The sequence below is a fragment of the Pipistrellus kuhlii genome, unplaced genomic scaffold, assembly GCF_014108245.1.
Source record: "Pipistrellus kuhlii isolate mPipKuh1 unplaced genomic scaffold, mPipKuh1.p scaffold_m20_p_4, whole genome shotgun sequence".
Taxonomy (NCBI): Eukaryota; Metazoa; Chordata; class Mammalia; order Chiroptera; family Vespertilionidae; genus Pipistrellus; species Pipistrellus kuhlii.
In genome coordinates, this window is record NW_023425540.1 from 80,139,221 (window position 1) to 80,157,944 (window position 18,724).

Sequence of the window (18,724 nt, forward strand, 5' to 3'; positions counted from 1 at the left end):
AGTGGCATGAAAATGTTTGGTCTTTCTGCCTTAACCATAACAAGATGGCAGCCATCTTAAAAACACAAGGGAAAAGGCTAAAAGAATCATAAAGACACCAACCCTAACCTCTACCAGCCACCGAATCCGTGCTTGTAGCCACATGCTGCCACACTTTATTATCAAGCCAAATTCAGCCCCACATCTTGGTGGCACTATTATACAGATTCTGTTACTTGCAGCCAAAGGCATCCTCACTGAAACACATAAAAACAGAGTGCATGGAGCGGAGAGAAGGGCAGGCAGGTTGGATTATATAGGAGCCCAAGGTCTGGTTAAAGATTTTGTATTTTACCTGGAGAATCAAGAGAAGTCACTGAATTATTCTTTAGAAAAATGCAAAATAAAACCACAATGAGATACTACTTTACACCTAGCAGGATGGTATAGTCAAAAAGACAGACAGTAAATAAAACAGGAACCCTCGTGCATTGCTGGCGGGAATATCAAATGGTACATACAGCTTCTTTGGAAAACAATTTGGTAATTTCTTAAAAAACTAAACATAAATTTACCATATGATCCAGCAATTCCATTCCTAAGCATTTACCATCCCAAAATAAAAACAGATGTTCACACAAAGGTATACAAATATTCATAGCAACATTATTCATTATAGCCCAAAACTGGAAATATCCACCATCGTAAGTATCTACCCAGTAGTGAATGGATACACAAAATGTGAAATTGTGTTCCTCACAATGGAATACTATTTAACAATAAAAAGGAATATACTACAAATACCTCCTACAATATAGAATCCAAAACATGATGAACTTCAAAAACATTATGCTAAGTGAAAGGAGCCAGACAAAATACCAATATTGTATGATCTCAATTATATGAACTGTCCAAAACAAGGTAAATCAATAAAGACAAAAAACTGATTACTGCCTGGAGAGGAAATTCATTATAAACATGTATGAAGGATATTACTAGGTGAAGAAAATGTTATACAGTGGTTTATAGTGATGATTGTACAACTTGGTAAATTTGCTAAAAATCATTGTATTATATGTTTTAAATGGGTAAATTTTATAGTCTGCAAATTGCCTCAAAATTGTTAAAAGAGCGAGAAGCCACCAAAGTATTTTAAGCAAGGTGGGAGATGATCCAATTTTTATTGGCCAATAGTGTAATGTTTTTATAATTGAAAGGGTCTAATCACTTTGTTATACACCTGAAGCTAATCTAATATTACATGTCGCCTGGCTGGTGTGGCTCAATGGTTGAGTGTCAAATTATGAATCATGAGGTCACGGTTCAGTTCTCAGGTAGGGCACATGCCCGGATTGTGGGCTCAATCCCCAGTGTGGGGTGTGCAGGAGGCAGCTGATCAATGATTCTCTCTCATCACTGCTGCTTCCACCTCTCTCCCTCTCTGAAATCAATAAAAATATATTTAAAATAGTACTAACAATAATATTATGTATCTACTGTAATTGAAAAGTAAATAAAAATTAAAAAAAAGTGAAAGGGCCTTGCGGTCTACCCAGCTGAAACCCAAGAGACTTGCCAGGCCCCAGCTCTAATCCTTTGGGTGAAAACACTACTCCTTCCAGAGGAAAGACCTAGAAAAACAAGAGGACAATGACCACAGCCAAAATTGATAGCTTGATGCAAACAGAACCGAGGTGGGGAGAAATGCCTTTAAAACCTTCCTCGGGTGCCTCTCTGTTTCCCTAACACGCAGCACATCAATCCTCCCAGACTCACCAGGCTTGGACAGGCAGAAGCGGTTGACTCCTTTGGAGAGGTTATAAATCCCCACATTCTCAGGTCCATTTCCATCCTGATAAAACTCCTGAGGGACCAAAGCCAATACAATGACTTACCGGGGGAGATGGAGACACAAGATGATTAATAATATTTCTGTTTCAGAACCAGTCATCTGTTTTGCCCATTAATCATTTGAGCAGTTGGGCGCCACAGGAAAATTAAAAACCTTCAAAAACTTCCAACAAAAACGTGCTCCTTTTCATTTGGTCGACTAACATTTATTGAGCACCTGCTTTGTGATAGACCCGGAGCTGGGCTTTGGTTGTTGACAAGGCTCCTGTTCTCAAGTGGCTTACATTCTAACATAGGTAGGCAGAAAGTCAATATAATCAACAAAGAAATTAGTGGACTTCAGTTAGTAAGTAATACAGCTATAAGGAAAATAAACAGGGATCTGGATATAGAGCGATCCCCGTAGGTGTCTTTAGCTTGTTGGTCTGAGGGCAGGCCTCTCCTGAGTAGGAAACATTGGAGCTGTAGCCTGAATGAGAATAACCAAGTGCAAACATTTCTGGAGAAGATATAGCAAAGGCCCAGAGAAGGGAGCGAGCTTACTGTGGATCTGGAGAAGGCCTGTGTGCCCCTGGGGCTGAGTGTGCAAGGTAGAAAGTGGTAGGAGGTAAGATGGGAGCTGGTGGTGGGCCTTGTTGGCCATCATTAAGGAATGTGAATCTTATTCTAAGGGAAACAGAAATGTAATGGAGGATTTAAGGGAAAGCAAGGCTTCCAAACGTCTTATCACTTATTCCTAAATGTCAATCACTTATTCACCATTTTCAATTCTTCAGCATCTAACATTAGTAGTCACTGAATTGCCATTTGCCTCAGTTTCTCTATTGGCATCTGACAATGACATTTACCAATGCTTCCAGTAAAAAAAAAATTATATAAAATTCATAAATGGACCTCTATGGGTCTGCACAGTGTTTCCTTTCCATAAATCCCTATGGTACACTACCTATCTGGCCAGCAAGACCACACCAGTAAGAGAATAAGATTCTGTCTAACAGTTCTGTCTTCATATACCAGAGAAACTCAGTCAGCTGCACCAGTTAATACATAATATCAGTGTATGCCAAGGAAATGTTAAATGCATTAAAGCTTTACTTAAACCTTCCTATATCCCTGAGAAATGGATATTGTGATCTCAGTTTTAGAGGAGAAAAATGAGGCTCAGAAACATTAGATGAAGTTGCCCAAGGCTACAAAACCACTGTAGCATCAATGACTCCCCCAAATCGTCAGTTAGAATTTAATGTGAGGCCAGGAAATGCCCCAAATAAAGGCATCTTCCACTGAGGTGTTTTAAATGCTTCCTGATGAAGCTTTCCGTATTAGGTGGCTGAGTGGAGGGGCAGAAAAGGACATCTGACTAGACTATGGTTATAATCTTCTTGGCACACTAGCCCTTCTTGCTCTCCAAAGGCAGTGCTCTTCCAAATAAGAGGATCCTCAGAAGCCACACATACCAGAGTGATGGCGTGAGAAAGGGAACATCGCAGCATATAGCCCGTCTGCCTAAACTCAATCGCTGACACATCGTCTTCCAGGACCTCCACCTCCAGACTCTTGTTCTTCCAGCACCAATCTTCATGCATGATGCTTACTGGAAAAGCACACAACACAAAGAGACACATGGGCATAGAGCACACCACTCCTGGAATACCACTGGAAAAAATTTTAATCAATTCACTAGTTATTAAAAAAATGTGTGTATACATACACACACTTTCAATATGTACACATATATATCTATAGTATATATATACATACACATAAAACAAATATAATACACACACACACACACAAATAGCAATGCTTAGAAGTAACTACTAAAAAAAATTGAAACCAATGACCATTAAAATCACCAAGACAGAAATTCAATTGTGTCTAAACATCAAGCTAAGTAAGATATTCAGAGATCACCAAACTTTTTCTGTCAGGAACCACAGGGCAAATATTTCAACTTTGTAGGCCACATGGTCCCAACTATTCAACTCTATTTACAGCATACAAACAGCCATAGACAATATATAAATAAACGGGCATAGTGGTGTTCACAGAAAACTTAATTTATAAAAACAGGCAAGTGGCCTTTAGGCTATAGTTTGCCGACACCTGATATAATGGAAAATGCAATTCCCCAGAAAAAGCAGTAGATTTTACAAGCTATTCTCTGCCAGCAGCTCCAAGCTGAGCTTTGAAAAAGCAGAAATACATTATGGCAATGGATAGTTTCTTGAGAAAGGCAGGGAAAAAAGAGAACCGGTGTTTGCCAGCGCCCACTGCTTACCAGGCACTGTGCAAAAGCCTTACATCCTGCAGGAAGTCTATTACTCGTCTTACAGATGAGAAAACTGAGTCTCAGAGAGGCCAAGGTCACACAGCTGCTAATGGCAACACACTGTGTTATCACTTCACACTCGCTTTTTCAGCATTTAGAAATAAAATGGCATGAATGAGGGCACCCTCCCAAAAGAGAACTGTGTGGGCTATGCTGATATGGTGGCAGCTGGTTCCTAGGACCTCAGCTAAATAAAGCACATTCAAGGTCACAGGTCAGAGAAGAGCTAAACAAGCTATTGTATACATCTGGGATGCATTTTGGGAGCTAGGTTTTAGAACGCTTAGAAAGAAGGCCATGAGGGCGTGTGAGGGCCATGAGAGGCTGTCTTGGTGTCTTACTTTTGTATTTTCCAGGGAGCACATTGTCAAACGTGAAAGTCATCGAGTTGACCTTGCCGGAGAGCTGGAGGCTCCGCTTCTCGCCCTGGCGGCTCAGGGACTGCAGGGTCACCAGCAGGTCGCCGCAGGTGTCTGCAGAGAAAAGACAGGAGGGCCTCATTTGACTGCCCTCGTGAACCAGAGCACACGTTCGACCTCTGTGTGCTGCTTGCTACCTTTTATCTCCTGAAGGCCAGTGCCAGGGTTCCTTTAAAGCTAACATGTAGCTGCTTGATTCTAAAAAGACGACACCGCCCCCCTTACTCCCCCCCAATGTTGGACATGCAAAGAAGCCACTACTGGGAAAAGCGGCTCCACCATTTACTGAAATGGGAAAAGTAATATTTATGGAGCACCAAGAGGAGCCAGAGAAAAAGAGAAAGGTGATGAAACCTTACTACCCACTTTATACTAGGCATAGAACTGGGCCTCTTATCATCATCATCATATTAATATTACTAATAATAGCAAAGATTTAAATAGCTTTTGCTGTGTCCCAAGTACTTCCAAAGGCTATATATAGATACACTAACTCATTTGACTCTCACAACAAGCCTATGAGGCAGGTACTATTATCACCTCCACATTATAGATAAAGGACTCAAAGCACAGAGAGGTTAAGTAATTTGCCCCAGGTCACACAGCAAAGGTTCAGGCCCCTGTGGTCTGGTTTCAGAGTTGAAGTAGTCACTGGGCTACACTGCCTCTTGATGACCACATTTAAACTTCATTAAAACCCTCTGGAAGCAGCAGCATTGCCACTTACCAGAAGGAAAACAGAGGCTGGGAAAGGAAAGGCTGAGTCTCCTTTCTGGAGAGTGACAGAGCTGGGACTGAAACCTGGGCCTAATTCCACCTTCCTTTCGGAGTCAGAGGGAGAAAAAGAGACCCACATGTTCTTTTAGGAGTCAAAGCAAAACTACTCCTAGAGAAATGTTTCAAAGACACACTGTGGCAATTTCTCAAAAAGAACTAGATGCAATATGACCCTCCAAACCACTGCCCAGGAGCAGCTTCTGCCTTCACAGTTAACCTGCCCCGTGAGGGAAAGCTCACCCGGCCCCCACAGGCCTGCTCCTGTGAAACCATCTGTTCGGGCTTTCCATGGACATCTTACCCAAACAAGAGACTTTCCCAGAAACGGATGCCAAAAACTGCACAAAGGCCACGTCCATTACAGGCCTGTCCTTCACGGTGAGGGGAAACGTCTGGGGTTTCAATGTCAGCCCCGCTCGGGTCTCTGCCTCAGGAACCACCACCTGTGGGCACACAGGGCAACGTCAGCTACATCAGGGCTGCTGCTCCTCTGGCCTACAGGGCACCAGAACATTCATCGGGGCCCAAGGTCAAACAAATTCCCAAGGACAAAGGTTCATTTCTAGGTCAAGTTTTACAGTCACAACAAATATGCAAGTAGCCAGAGTGAAGACAACACATTTCTAATCAGATAGAAAACCCATCCCCAGCAGTGCCTTGGTGTACACAAAAGCCCATCGGGCATAACTCTCCAGAGACACCCAAGCTGTGATCCATCACCTGAACACGGGGTGGAAAACACACTGAATCCCTGAACCTTTTCCTGGCTTGAGGTCACACGTAACATAAGCTATTAACTTGCCAACGCTGCTTGGATGCCCAATAGTGAAATTACGCCATTTTCCTCTTCCTTTTCTTCTACGGGCCTTTCTCAGGCTAACGAGAGGGACGGGGAAAGAAGGCAATGGTCACGTTTTTCATCCCTAGTAAGGATTACATTTTGGAACCGCCCTTCCTTGGATAAGTCCCTATTCTGAAAGGGCTTCCAAAGGCTTGTCAACGTGGCCAGCTTTGCAAGGAGCTGCTGTCTAGTAAAGGAGCTGTCAGTTCACACACCACATTACGATGGGAACAGGGAGACACTGTTCTGCCACCCATCTCCTCAGAGGGAAGAATCCTCTTGTCCTAGAGTCCCAGCCCTCTCCCTTCCCTCACTTGCTCTTTCTCAGGGGGAGGAGCAGCAGCTGGCTGGATGGGTGAGGGTGTGAGATCCACTGAGACACGGCCTTTCCCTGTGGGCAGGGCCTCTGTACTGAAAGGCAGTGGGCTGACCTCTGGTTCTGTTGTGTCTCCTGCCTGCTGGCCTCATCTGTGCTCACCGTGCAGTGAGGCCAAGGCATACAGTCTCCCAGCCTTTGTGCCTGCCCAGACAGAGAAACCAGTGGTGCCTGCCCAGCATCTCCCATTCAGGGCAAGGCAGGGAAAGGCCTCGGGTTCCAGAAGCCATCCACTGTGGAAGTCACTGAGCTGCCATTAATAAAGAGTTCATTTTAATTTCCTTTGGGACTCATGGATATTCTGCAGCAGCCAAAAGCCTGAGAAGGTGGAGGTCTGATTGGCAGCCGGATACTAAACCCTAATAAACAAAACACTGGAAAAGAGAAAGGCCTGTCCCATCATTTTTAAACTGATTGCCTGTCTGCTCCACTAACAGTGACATGCAGGAATGTAAAGATGTCAACGTAAGAAGTTGGGAATGGAAATGCTCCTTCCCTAATGCATTCTAGATAATAATAACCCTTTTAAAAATCAATGTTTTTGCCCTGGCCAGCTTGGCTCAGTGGATGGAGCGTCAGTCTGTGGACCCAAAGAGTTGCGGGTTTGATTCCGGTCAGGGGCACATGCCTGGGTTGTGGGCTCGGTCCCCAGTGGGGGGTGTTCGGGAGGCAGCCAATCCATGATCCTCTCTTATCATAGATGTTTCTTTTTCTCTCTCCCTTTCCCTCCCTCTCTGAAATCAATAAATATATATATATATATTTTTTTTTTAATCAATGCTCTTTTTCAAATATCTTAACTAGAATAAAATTCATCATACCTGTACTTTGTAGGTCCCTGGTTTTGCTTTAAAACAGAATGATCCATGAGCATCCGTCTCCACGGTGACCACAGACTTGTCCTTGTCTTGAGAAGACAGGACAACTTTGTATTTACTCATCTGCTTGACAGTGTCAGGGAAGCGAATGATTGATATCTGGCCGCAGACACTGAACCTGCAACAAGGGGACCATTCATTCCAGAGTGAGAACTCAATTATAACAGGAGGGGTGCTTATCAACCAAAATTGCATGTCCGTCTTCCAGCCCTTGTCCCTGAGACTAGTTTCATCTTAAAAGTCAGGAATGTAGCCCAAATGGTTCCAGTTTTGAAGGCAACCTTAGGAAAGGTCAGACCTCTTTCTAATAAGGGAAAAGGCAGAGTGCAAAGCGGGGCTGGGTGTGTGTTCTGGGTGACATCTGACAATCCCCACGGTGGAAGTGACTTTTAGAAAATCTGTAGGTGATAAAAAAATGTTTCAGGTAAATGAATCTTTGGCAATGGAGCAGCCTCGACTGAGAATGTGGGCTAGTCCTTAAAAGCAAGAGCTGTAAGCTGCCTAAGAAAGTGTGGCATTACCAAGGCCATAAAACAAGGCAGTTATCAAAGACAACTTCCTCACCTGTGATTACATATAATGTGTGGATAAGAGGAGCAATCTGGGAGATCTAAACATAAAAGGTAATTAAGTTAGAAAAATGCAAAGCTAAAGCTGAACTCCTTAGGAGCAAGGAGAAAAGCAACTTGTAACTGACAAGCCCTATGAAGGTAATGAGTCTGACTGGGCTGATGAGCAGTGTGCAAAGAGACCCAAGTGTGTCTGAAGAGGCCCCTGAGGAAGACCAACAAAGACCATGCTCAGTGATGTTCTTCCTTTTCCCGTCAGCTGATGTGTCCAAGTACAGTAAGGTATCACAGCTGAAGGCCACAACAACTTCCTCAATGGACTAAAGGTTACATTTTCTAATCTTAAAGAATCATTTTAGAAAAAAATTGGTTGTTGATTCTGACAGAAAGATAACAAAGTGCTGGACTCAACTTTGGGTAATCATGGATGAACCAGATAAGGGAACACCCACTCTGCGGCAAATAAAAAAAACAACAGAAGGTACAACAAAATGGAGGAATACTGTGTGTGTGAAATCTAGGAACAATAAAAAGCAGTCATTTCTCAGTGACTGACCCAGCCGAATGAGCTCACGGCCTGATGTGGGGGGCCAAAAACTACAGCCCAGTGGCCAGGTCCAGCCCAGTGGCCACCTCGTTTTGATGAACCTGAGCTGAGGATGGTTTTCATAATTTTCATTTTCACACTTTTGAAGGGTTAAAGGAAAAATAAAGTCAAAAGAATATTTCATGATACATAAAAATGACATCAAATTCAAACTTCAATGTCCTAAATAGTTTTATTGGAACATAGCCACACCTATTCATTTAGGAATTATCTATGGCATCAGGGCTGGTGAGGCATCAATCAAATGTTATTTCAAAAATAATTTCAACAATCATCATTTAAAAATCAAATGCAACCATCATAGAGACCATTAAACCCAAGAAGCATCAAATATTTATTCTCTGACCCTTTACAGAAAAAGTGTGCTAGCCCCTGATGAAGATGAAAAGGTATGCACTTTGGTTCTCGTATTCCTCTACTGCGCACTTTTGGAATAAAAAGACAAGAGAATATTGATAAATTATTCTCTTTTTAAAAATATATTTTATTGATATTTTACAGAGAGGAGGGAGAGAGATAGAGAGATAGAAACGTCGATGTGAGAGAAACATCGACCAGCTGCCTCTTGCACACCTCCTACCGGGGATATACCTGCAACCAATGAACATGCCTTGACGGGAATTGAATCTGGGACCTTTCAGTCCGCAGACCGCCTAAGCCAAACCGGTTTCAGCTGATAAATTATTCTTAAGAGCCTTTGACAATCTCCTTATTCATGTCCATGTCAGGGCGAATGTCAACTTATTTGTTTCAAGCTGAATCTCTTCTAAGTTTTAAATATTCTAAGCATAAGATCTGTTTTAGTTCATATTCCCAATTAAAGAGAAGTGTCCATATTATATTTCAATTGTAATAAAAAACATTAAAAAAAGAGAGAAGTGTCCAGTTACCCTAAACCTCAAATGTATATTGGTTTAGTTTAGAAAAATAAAAATAAAAATAAAAACTGGTAGGAGAGTATTTGTTATATTGAAGGCCTTAAAAATTGATTTGTGTCAATAAATTCTTTCATTGAGGCTTAATAATTTATGAATAAAAACTGTTAATTCTTGTGTATTGTGGAATAACTATATCCTCATAGTCAAAGAAGTCAGTTTGTTTTTCAAATAAATTGAGATTTTTTTTTTTTTTTTTTTAACAAACAACAATAAATTAAAATGCAATTGTGCCATGTTGGCCCAAAAGAAAAATGATGAAGTTTCCCAAAGGTGCTCAACAAATGTTTCCTTTCTTTGACCCCTATATTCCATTTTAAAGAAAATAAATATAAATATATTTCCCCCTCTCCATGAACTGCACTTCCTCCATCCACCCAACTGTTCAAATAAGCAACCTGGGACTCCAACAGCACAAGACCCACTGATTCTCTCTCCATACTACCAGTCAGATCTCTACTTCTCACTCCCTCCCCTGCCAGCACCCTGTTCCAGCACCACCGTACCTCCTGCAGACAACTGTCACCACCTCCTTTCTAGACCCTCCATTATGTGCTCTGGCTTCCCTCTGATCCATGCTCCACAGAGCAGCCAAAAAATAAAAAACCTTTCTAACATGACCTGATCCATATCACTTGCTTGCTGAAAATTCTTCAACAGCTTTCCATTGCATTTGGGGATAAGCCATAAGACAGCTAGCTACAGCTACGAGTCATACTCTCCCACCTCACCACTGCCTCCGCCACGCTGGCTGCCTTCCAGAGAGCTCCCTCTTCCCTTTTCCAGGCCTGTGACCACGCTGATCCCTCTGCCTGGGAAGTTCTTCACTTGGCTAAATTATAGTCCTCCAGAGGGTCCCAGCGACCCAGAGAGACCTCCCATAGCTCCCCATTTAAATCAAGTCCTCTCAGAGCACCCGGTCTCTGCCCAGCACAACACCTACTATCATTTACAATCACAAATTTACTCATTTGAGTCTGTCTCCCCAGTAAGATGAAAGCCCTGGCTTTGGGATGTTAGGTTTCTTTTTACTGCTATATACCTGGCATTTCTAACAGTGCCTCACCCAGAGTAGCTATTAAAACATGTTTATGAAGGGAAAGAGGGAGAACGTAAGTCCAAGAACTGTGTCCTGAGGCTCCATGACAGACACTGTACCAAGTTCCATGTTGATGTATTTCCTAATTTCCCATTTGACACTGAATCCCAACTTTGACCAGGCAAATGGACTGTTTTCACGGCTCAGCTTCCTGGATCTCCCTGGCCATCAGGCACTACTTCATACCTAAAACCCACCCTTCAAACACTGGCATTTCATTGCTGGTCTACTGATTTCTAGTTCTACTGTTGGCTGCCACCTGCAGCCACATCTTTAAGATTTACCTTCCATTCAAGCATCTATTGGAGAGCTCCACCTAGTGGCCCTACAGACTCCAAAACTGAACCCCCATCATCTAACTGGCTCTTCTCACTGCCCACAGCCAGGGGCACCACAGTCATCCTGCCCTTCCCTTCCCTATAAGGCAAGACCTCACCAGCTCTCTTTTCAGGCCTCTTGTCTCCAAGTCTTGTCCCCTTCAAAGCCATCCTTCACTGTGTCACCGGAGTGCCTCACTAAACACAAGTCTACCCGTGTTCCCTCCATGCTCACACTGTTCCCTGGCCCCTGGGCCCCTAGGGGAGAAAGCCCCCAACTTCCAATGGGGTGTGAAGAGGTCTGCCCCTCCTCTGCCTGCCTAGCACTTCATGCGCCAGCGACACCAAGCTTTATGCCACCATCACACCTGCTGCTCAGGGAATGTGCCGCCGGTGGGGGAGCCACTTGTATAGGTGTTCATGTGCCTCTCTCCAAGCAGACTCTGTCCATCTCTGTCTAAGTTATTGTTTATTGAGCAACTATTACTCTCAAGAAAGACATTAGCATCCCCACTCTACAGGTAACACAAGTGCGAGGAAGATCTGAGATGTGACTCCAAGGCCTGGGTTCACTGCACCTCATGTTATCACTACCTGATAAAACTACACAAATTCAACACAGGATGTCCCTCAAATGCTATAAAAACAACAAAGCAGAAAGAACTATGACAACAGCTCAGAGCATCTTACAACAAACCTTCTCAACCAACTAGAGCATATTCCAAAGTCCTCAAGAATTAGGCCAAGGAAGTCCCGCAGATGTGAAGTCGGATACGAAACATCCTTTTCTTTAAAAATCCAACCTGTTAAGTACTTTCAGTTGGTAAGACTTAGCACTAAACTTTCAGCCTGAATTTCTCGACAGGAGTCTGAGACTGCATGTGGCTCCTTGGCAGAAACAGTCGGATCAAAGGTGACTGTTCTCTGCTGGCTGCTGACACAAGCACTGGCGCTCCCAGACCCAAACAGAATAACCTTACCCTGTGGCAATGATGTCAGCCAGCTGAGGAGTGTTCGGTGCAATTTTGATGGTGACGGTTTCAAAGTAGAGGTGCTCTTTCTGCGCATGGATGGTGTATGTGCCGGTGGTTATGTTCTCCAGGCGGAAGGAGCCATCAGCTTTTGTTTTGACTGTGAAACAAAACACACCAGCAAAAGATGAGCCAACCAAGAACTGCTTAGCCCTCCATATTCACAAGAATATGTGAGACAAAAAGCTGACATATTTCCACAGAGTCATTAAGATTTTGTTTCCTTTCCATTTGTCTGTGATCAAACACTAGCCTCAGGGGCCAACACCTCTGCCCACCTTTGATTTGGTTATTCAGAGTGACCACCGCCTCCGGAACACCTTCTCCTTTGGGCCCATTCAGTACTCTCCCAGTGACAGAGAATCCCATGACATGGAACACGGGCTGGAAGATGAAGAACAGGAAAAGGTTCTTGTGCATGAGCTGCAAACGTCTCCCTTATGCCACTCACTCCACCACTCACACCATCGCTCAGCACGTCTGTCCACACTGGTTTCTCACAGTCCTGTATACCAGCCACACCCCTTCTCAGCTCACCTACACAAGTGGCTCCCCCACCGGCGGCACATTCCCTGAGTCTGTCTCCTTTCTTGTATTCCCAACATTTGACATATTGATGTATGTCAAATAATTGAATAAAACAGATCTATAGATTTACTTCCCCAGCTAAAGATCACCGAGTCAGACTGGTGAGTCTCCCTATCCTTTCTCCTTTCCTTCCCCCGCCCTCCAGACATCCCATTTTGGTGTTCTCTAAGCCCTCAAGCTTAAACCCAGCATCACTTCAACATCAGTCTGTCCTGTGGATTTCACCTCAGCAAGGTCCCCCAAGCCCTTCTCCTGCCTCTTCCTATCACATCCTGAATTCAAGTCCTTAACGACTCCACCCCAGCTGCTGCACTGCCCACAGCGTTTTGTAGCTGGTTTATCTGTGTCTGCCCATCCCACTCATGAGGGCCATGGCTTTGTTCTCTCTGCAGCCTCTGTGTTCCAGCCACCCCGATTCTTGGTTCCTCAGGCTGACCACATGGGTGCACCACATGCATCCCTCACAGGGGCTTCCACACCAGCTGCTCCCTCAGCCTGGATCTTCGCCCACACCTGGAGAAGATCTGGCAGGAGGCCACTGCTTTTCTTCAACCAGGTTTCAGTTCAAACTGTCACCACCTCCTAGAAGCTTTCCCTGACTATCCTATCTCAGTAGTCCCTGCCTCCAACCCCAGCCAGACACTGTCCATCATGCTAATCTATTAGCTTCTTCAAAAAAAAAATGACCCGTATCTGAAATGTCCTTGTTATATTTATTATAGTTGTTTACTCCTCATTAGAATGTAAGGTCCATAGAGATGAAGACCTTTTCCAATTTAGTCACTGGTACATAACAGGCACTCAATAAATAACTCATAAAATGAATGAATGAATGAATGAATGGATGAATATATGCCACAGCATTTGAGAGAGCTTGAAAAAAAATAAAATAGCTTCCTTTTTATTCAGGTAGCCTTTCTTGATCCTTCTAAAAAGATGTGGTTTATCCACTTAATAACCCATATATCCATTCAACAAACATTTTTATTAGGTACCTACAATGTGCCAGGCACTAAGTCACATGTTAGGAGGACAGTGAAGAGTAAGGCTGACCTCAGGCAGTTTACAGGCCCTCTCATCCCTGAAATTCCCTCGCCTCTCTGTTTAAAAGCCTGTCTTTCCCCACCACACTGCTCCTGCTCTTCTCCACAGGCCCCTGAAGCCCGCAAGAACTTCATCTTCTCACCCTTCTAACCCCTCCAGGGCTCAGCACAACTGTCAAGTGCTTTGCTGACCCTCACAGGGCAGAGTCAGGACCCCAGGGAGCAGGCCACCTGAACGCCAGCGCCTACCAGTGCAAGCTCCCTTAGCGCAGCACTTTCAAATGTAACATTACAAGAAAACAATTGAAATCTAATATTTTCAATAACTGTAACCCTGGGTGGTCCATTTAGGAAAGACGGTTATTTTCTTTTGGGATTTGCTCTATCTAGCTAATTTGCTACAGTAATCATTTTAAAATTCTGTAATTAAAGTTGTGTGATGAAAAGCACATTTACCCTCTATTTTGGGGCCTAGGGAGTTTATCAGGCTGCCTATCCACTCCTCTCACCATGGCCCTAGCTCTGCCAGCTCTCACCGGTTGACTGCCATGGCCTCAACTGGTCCCTTGTTCCACCCGGCCCCCCGGGGAACTCTTCTCAACATTGTAGCCAGAGAAACCACACCTCTCCCCTGCTCAGAACCTCACCCAGAGTGGGGCTAACTGTCATCCAAAGTGCCCCACCAGGCCCGGAACAATCTGTCTGTCAATCTCTCTGTCCCCTTCCTCCCTTCCTCACTCCTTCCATTCCAGCCACCCTGGCCTCCTGGGTCCCCCAAACTCTCTCTACGCCTCAGAACCTTAGCTACTGCCATTCCCTCTGTCTTAAGTTAGTATGGTTCACCGTCTCTTCCCTTTCAGGGTGTGGCTCAAATGTCACCTTCACAGCGAGACTTCCTGAGAACACCCTGTAAGACAGCCACCCGGCTCAATCTTGAAAACGTGTAATATTCTTTCTTGCTTTATTGCTCTAGAGAACACTAATCACTGTCTAATATACGTTCTGATTTACTTGTTCGTGAGTATATTCCTTTTCTGACATTAGAACATGATCCTCACAGAACAAGAATTGAGATTTGTCCCTGCTGTAAGCCCACCCCTAGAAGAGTACGATGTAACAGGCACCCAACTAACACATTTCCCCTAAATCAGTAGCTATACCTAGGGCTCCAAGTCTCTACGATAAAGACACGTGGTAAGAGGGTTGAGGTATCTAGTGAATTCCAGGCTAAACTAGAAGAGTACACGATTCTGGCGTTTCCAACAGCCCATCTTGATAATACTGATTATTTTCTTAAACTTGTCTGCAACACCTGTGCCCAGGGATGGGGACTCGAACAGCTGTCCCTCCAGAAGACGGGGAGCTCCTACCTCGATTTTCAGGCTGTCGTGTTCCACTGTGAAGTCGAGCCTGGAAGGAGCAACGTCAAAGGTAATCCTCTCCCCTCTGTAGAACGGGATCTGGAAGGAAGAGTCTGTTCATTACTGAGAGCCAATAACAAGATTCACCCATCAATATCAGTCATCGGTCCGGCAGCCCACGAATGACAAGGGGTTCAAGGCAGGCCAAGAGGAACTATCGTTCTGTTGCTGATTTTAAAAGAGAAAGAAAGGCCTGCATTTCTGAAGCTATTACCAAGGTCAGAGTCTCATCCTAAATAACTGCTAAATAAAATGTTCACAAAACCACGGGCCAACCGTTAGCCCTTACCACCCAAATGGCATCATCTCTGACTGCATCTCAGAGTCCCAAACACAAACAATGGAAACTGCTTCGCTCACCACCGTGTAGCCCCCACTTGGCAAGGACAAGAAGGAGAAGGCGCCATCTTCTTTGGAGACCGCGTGGCACAAATACACCAGACTCTTGTCTTGGGGCTGGAAGCCGGGCACTGGTGAGAGGTTGCAGCCCAGCACATCCTACACCAGGAAACACAGAACATGACTTCTTTATCCTCCTCCATATTCCGACTGTCATCAAATAGCCTCATGACAGGAAAACTTTCATAAGTTTTATGTCACAAAATATGTCTTTCGGAAATCTAAGGCATCGTAGAGGTAACAGGAACAAAAATCTTTACATTCAAGTTTAAAATGGCACAGTTTTCTTGGGGGGGGAAAAGACACGATTGCCCATCCCTACAATGGGTCACCATTCTCCAGATAAGAAAACAGAGCTCAGAGGGACAGACAATAGTGTGGGGAAGGCCTAGAGAGAGGAAGGGATCAGGGAGAGGGGGTCCATACGGGGGGAGAGGGCACCTGTAATACTTAAAACAAAAAAGATAAATTTAAAAAAGAGAAGAAAAGAAAGAAAAAGGAGGTGAAGAGACTAGCCCAAAGTCGCACAGCTAGTAAGAGACAGAGCTGGGATTTGTCTGAAATGGATCTGATTGATTTCAAAACCTAGGCACATTACACCAAACTCCACTGTCTCCAGGACAGACATTCATTTCTTATAAGTCAGCTGAGAAACAAAATGTTTTGTGTGTTTTTTTAATATATTTTATTGATTTTTTACAGAGCAGAAGAGAGAGGGATAGAGAGCTAGAAACATCGATGAGAGAGAAACATCGACCAGCTGCCTCGTGCACACCCCCGAGGATGTGCCCGCAACCAATGTACATGCCTTTGACTAGAATCGAACTTGGGGCCCTTCAGTCCGCAGGCTGACGCTCTATCCACTGAGCCAAACCGGTTTTGGCAAAACACAATGTTATTAAATGCTGAGATTATAAATCAACCTTGACTGCATTTTAAATAGTATAGTCTCAGTCTCTCCTTTGGTCACTGTCCTTTGCTTACCTCTTTGGTTACTGAAGAAGAGAAGAGAAGAAACTTCACCCCTTTCATGGGCTCCCCATCACTGCGGACAGAGCCAGACACGTTGTATCCGGCCACAATCAGGGGACTGGCGGCGTTAGCATTGGAGTTGGTCACTCGCACAGTGGTGCTCGCCTACAAAAGAAGGTTTTAACTTCCAAAAACAGAAACACTATATATAAATTCAAAAAGCACATATAGGGGGTGGCCAATTGATGTTTCTCTCTTACATCGACTTTTTTCTCTCTCTCTCTCTCTCTCAAGTTAATCAATCAGGGAAGAATGGGAGGGAGGGGGGAGGGAAAAAGGGAAGAGGGAGGGAAACATTTACAAAGTGTTTAAGAACATGGGGACATGCTTAAGCTACAATATTAACTAGGAAAAAAAAGTAATGTAAAATTGCATATGTAGTATAATCACTATTTTTTCATGCAAAAAATAAAGTAAAAGGAAATATGGCAAATGTAGATAATGGCAATTACATCTGTATGGTGACATTTTACTTCTTTTACACATTTTCCACCTTCCAAATTTTTTGTTTCCATTCCTCTATTCTGTATGTTTCTATTTTTAAAAATGAGCATGCCTTACTTTTCCCCTTGTTTAATGGTATATAATGCATTATTTTTTAAACTAAAGTACGATTTATGTGGAAAAAAGTACAAATATTCTAAGTGTCCAGGACAGTGACTTTCATAAACTGAACATACCATGCAAACAGTGCCAGAAATAGAACAGAACCAGCCCCCGCAGCCCCACTCAGGCTCATTTCCAGTCACTGCCGCCAACAGGGGGCAGCCAGCATCCTGACTTTTAACAGCACACTTTACTTTGAAACACAACTTCATAGTAATAAACTAAATTCCTTTATGCATACAATTAACAATGAAAGCCTTAACATGTATTCTATTCGTAATATGTAAGCCACTGAGTTTTAAATAAAACATTTTTAAACCTAGGCTGGAACCATACCATCAATTATAACTGCATAAAATTGTAACTGCATGGTAAAAACTGAAACACTGATTCTGGTCCTTCTTGAGCAAGAATGAGACACAATTTCAAAATTAATGTAAAAGCTAACATGTCAAAATGTCCCTTAAGTCTTTCTTATTTCAACTTGTTTTTCCACAGCTATTATAAAACCTCACCTAGTATATTTCTTCTTTTTTTGAAATTGTATTATAAACTATCCTAATAAAAGAGTAATATGCAAATTGACCGTACCTCCACTATACCCACAAGCCATGCCCACCAGCCAATCAGGAGCAAATATACAAATAAACCTAACCAAGATGGCTGAGGCTATGACAGCAAGAGGGAGGCTTGGATTTCCCCAGCAATGGAGGAAGCCAAGCTTTCTGCCTGCCCTTGCTGGCCCAGGCCTCCGCTCTGGGCTACAAAGTTTCAATTATAGAAGATAAATAAATCCCAGATACCAGGGCAGGTAGAAGCAGTTAGGGACAATCAGGAAGGCAGGCAGGTGAGCAGTTGGGTTACCGGGGGGCGTGGCAGACCTGCAAACCACCTCAGGCCCCTCACCCAGGCCGTCCCATGCCCCAAGGGAATCCCCACCCAAGAGACACCCTTCAGAGCAAACCAGCTGGCCCCTACCCATGCATCAGGCCTCTATCCTATCTAATAAAAGAGTAATATGGATATTGACTATCACTCCAACACACAAGATGAAGATGGCTGCCCCCCTGTGGACACAAGATGGCCAGCACAAGATGGCCAGCAGGGGAGGGCAGTTGGGAGGGATCAGGCCTGCAGGGAAGGGCAGTTGGGGGGACCATGCCTGCAGGGGAGGGCAATTAGGGGCAAATAGGCTTGCAAGGCAGCAGTTAGGCATAAATCAGGCTGGCAAGGGAATGGTTAGGGGTGATCAGGCTGGCAGGCAGAAGCAGTAAGGGGCAATCAGGAAGGAAGGCAGGCAAGCAGTTTGGAACCAGCAGTCCTGAATTGTGATATCATCCTAAACAGGCAGTCAGACATCCCTCAAGGGTCCCAGACTGGAGAGGGTGCAGGCTGGACTGAGGGACCCCCACCCTGTGCACAAATGTCATGCACTGGGCCTCTAGTTTCAAATAAAATGATATAAGAAATACTCTAAAGAACACCTATAAATGTTCTAACCAGTTAAGGAAACGAGTAAAAATACAATTTAAGACCCTTACATTTCCCCTTCCTCCTCCCTCTACAGATGTCAATATGCTAATTAACATGTGTTAGCCATTCCTATCTACATCTGTGCAATTCT

The 18,724-nt window shown here is 43.9% G+C and overlaps 1 protein-coding gene across 3 annotated transcripts in view; it reads right to left on the reverse strand.

The window, feature by feature from the left end:
• Window positions 1-18,724, reverse strand: part of LOC118703931 (nodal modulator 1) — a 50,744-nt gene that overhangs the window by 19,740 nt on the left and 12,280 nt on the right. For all 3 annotated transcript variants that reach the window (XM_036411296.2, XM_036411297.2, XM_045571265.1), the window contains exons 7-16: window positions 16,447-16,599; window positions 15,424-15,561; window positions 15,013-15,102; window positions 12,290-12,395; window positions 11,961-12,111; window positions 7,397-7,571; window positions 5,660-5,801; window positions 4,504-4,635; window positions 3,288-3,424; window positions 1,756-1,843 (exon numbers count right to left, since the gene is read on the reverse strand). In XM_036411296.2, coding sequence (XP_036267189.1) covers window positions 1,756-1,843; window positions 3,288-3,424; window positions 4,504-4,635; window positions 5,660-5,801; window positions 7,397-7,571; window positions 11,961-12,111; window positions 12,290-12,395; window positions 15,013-15,102; window positions 15,424-15,561; window positions 16,447-16,599 — 1,312 coding nt within the window. The remainder of the gene's footprint in view (window positions 1-1,755; window positions 1,844-3,287; window positions 3,425-4,503; window positions 4,636-5,659; window positions 5,802-7,396; window positions 7,572-11,960; window positions 12,112-12,289; window positions 12,396-15,012; window positions 15,103-15,423; window positions 15,562-16,446; window positions 16,600-18,724) is intronic.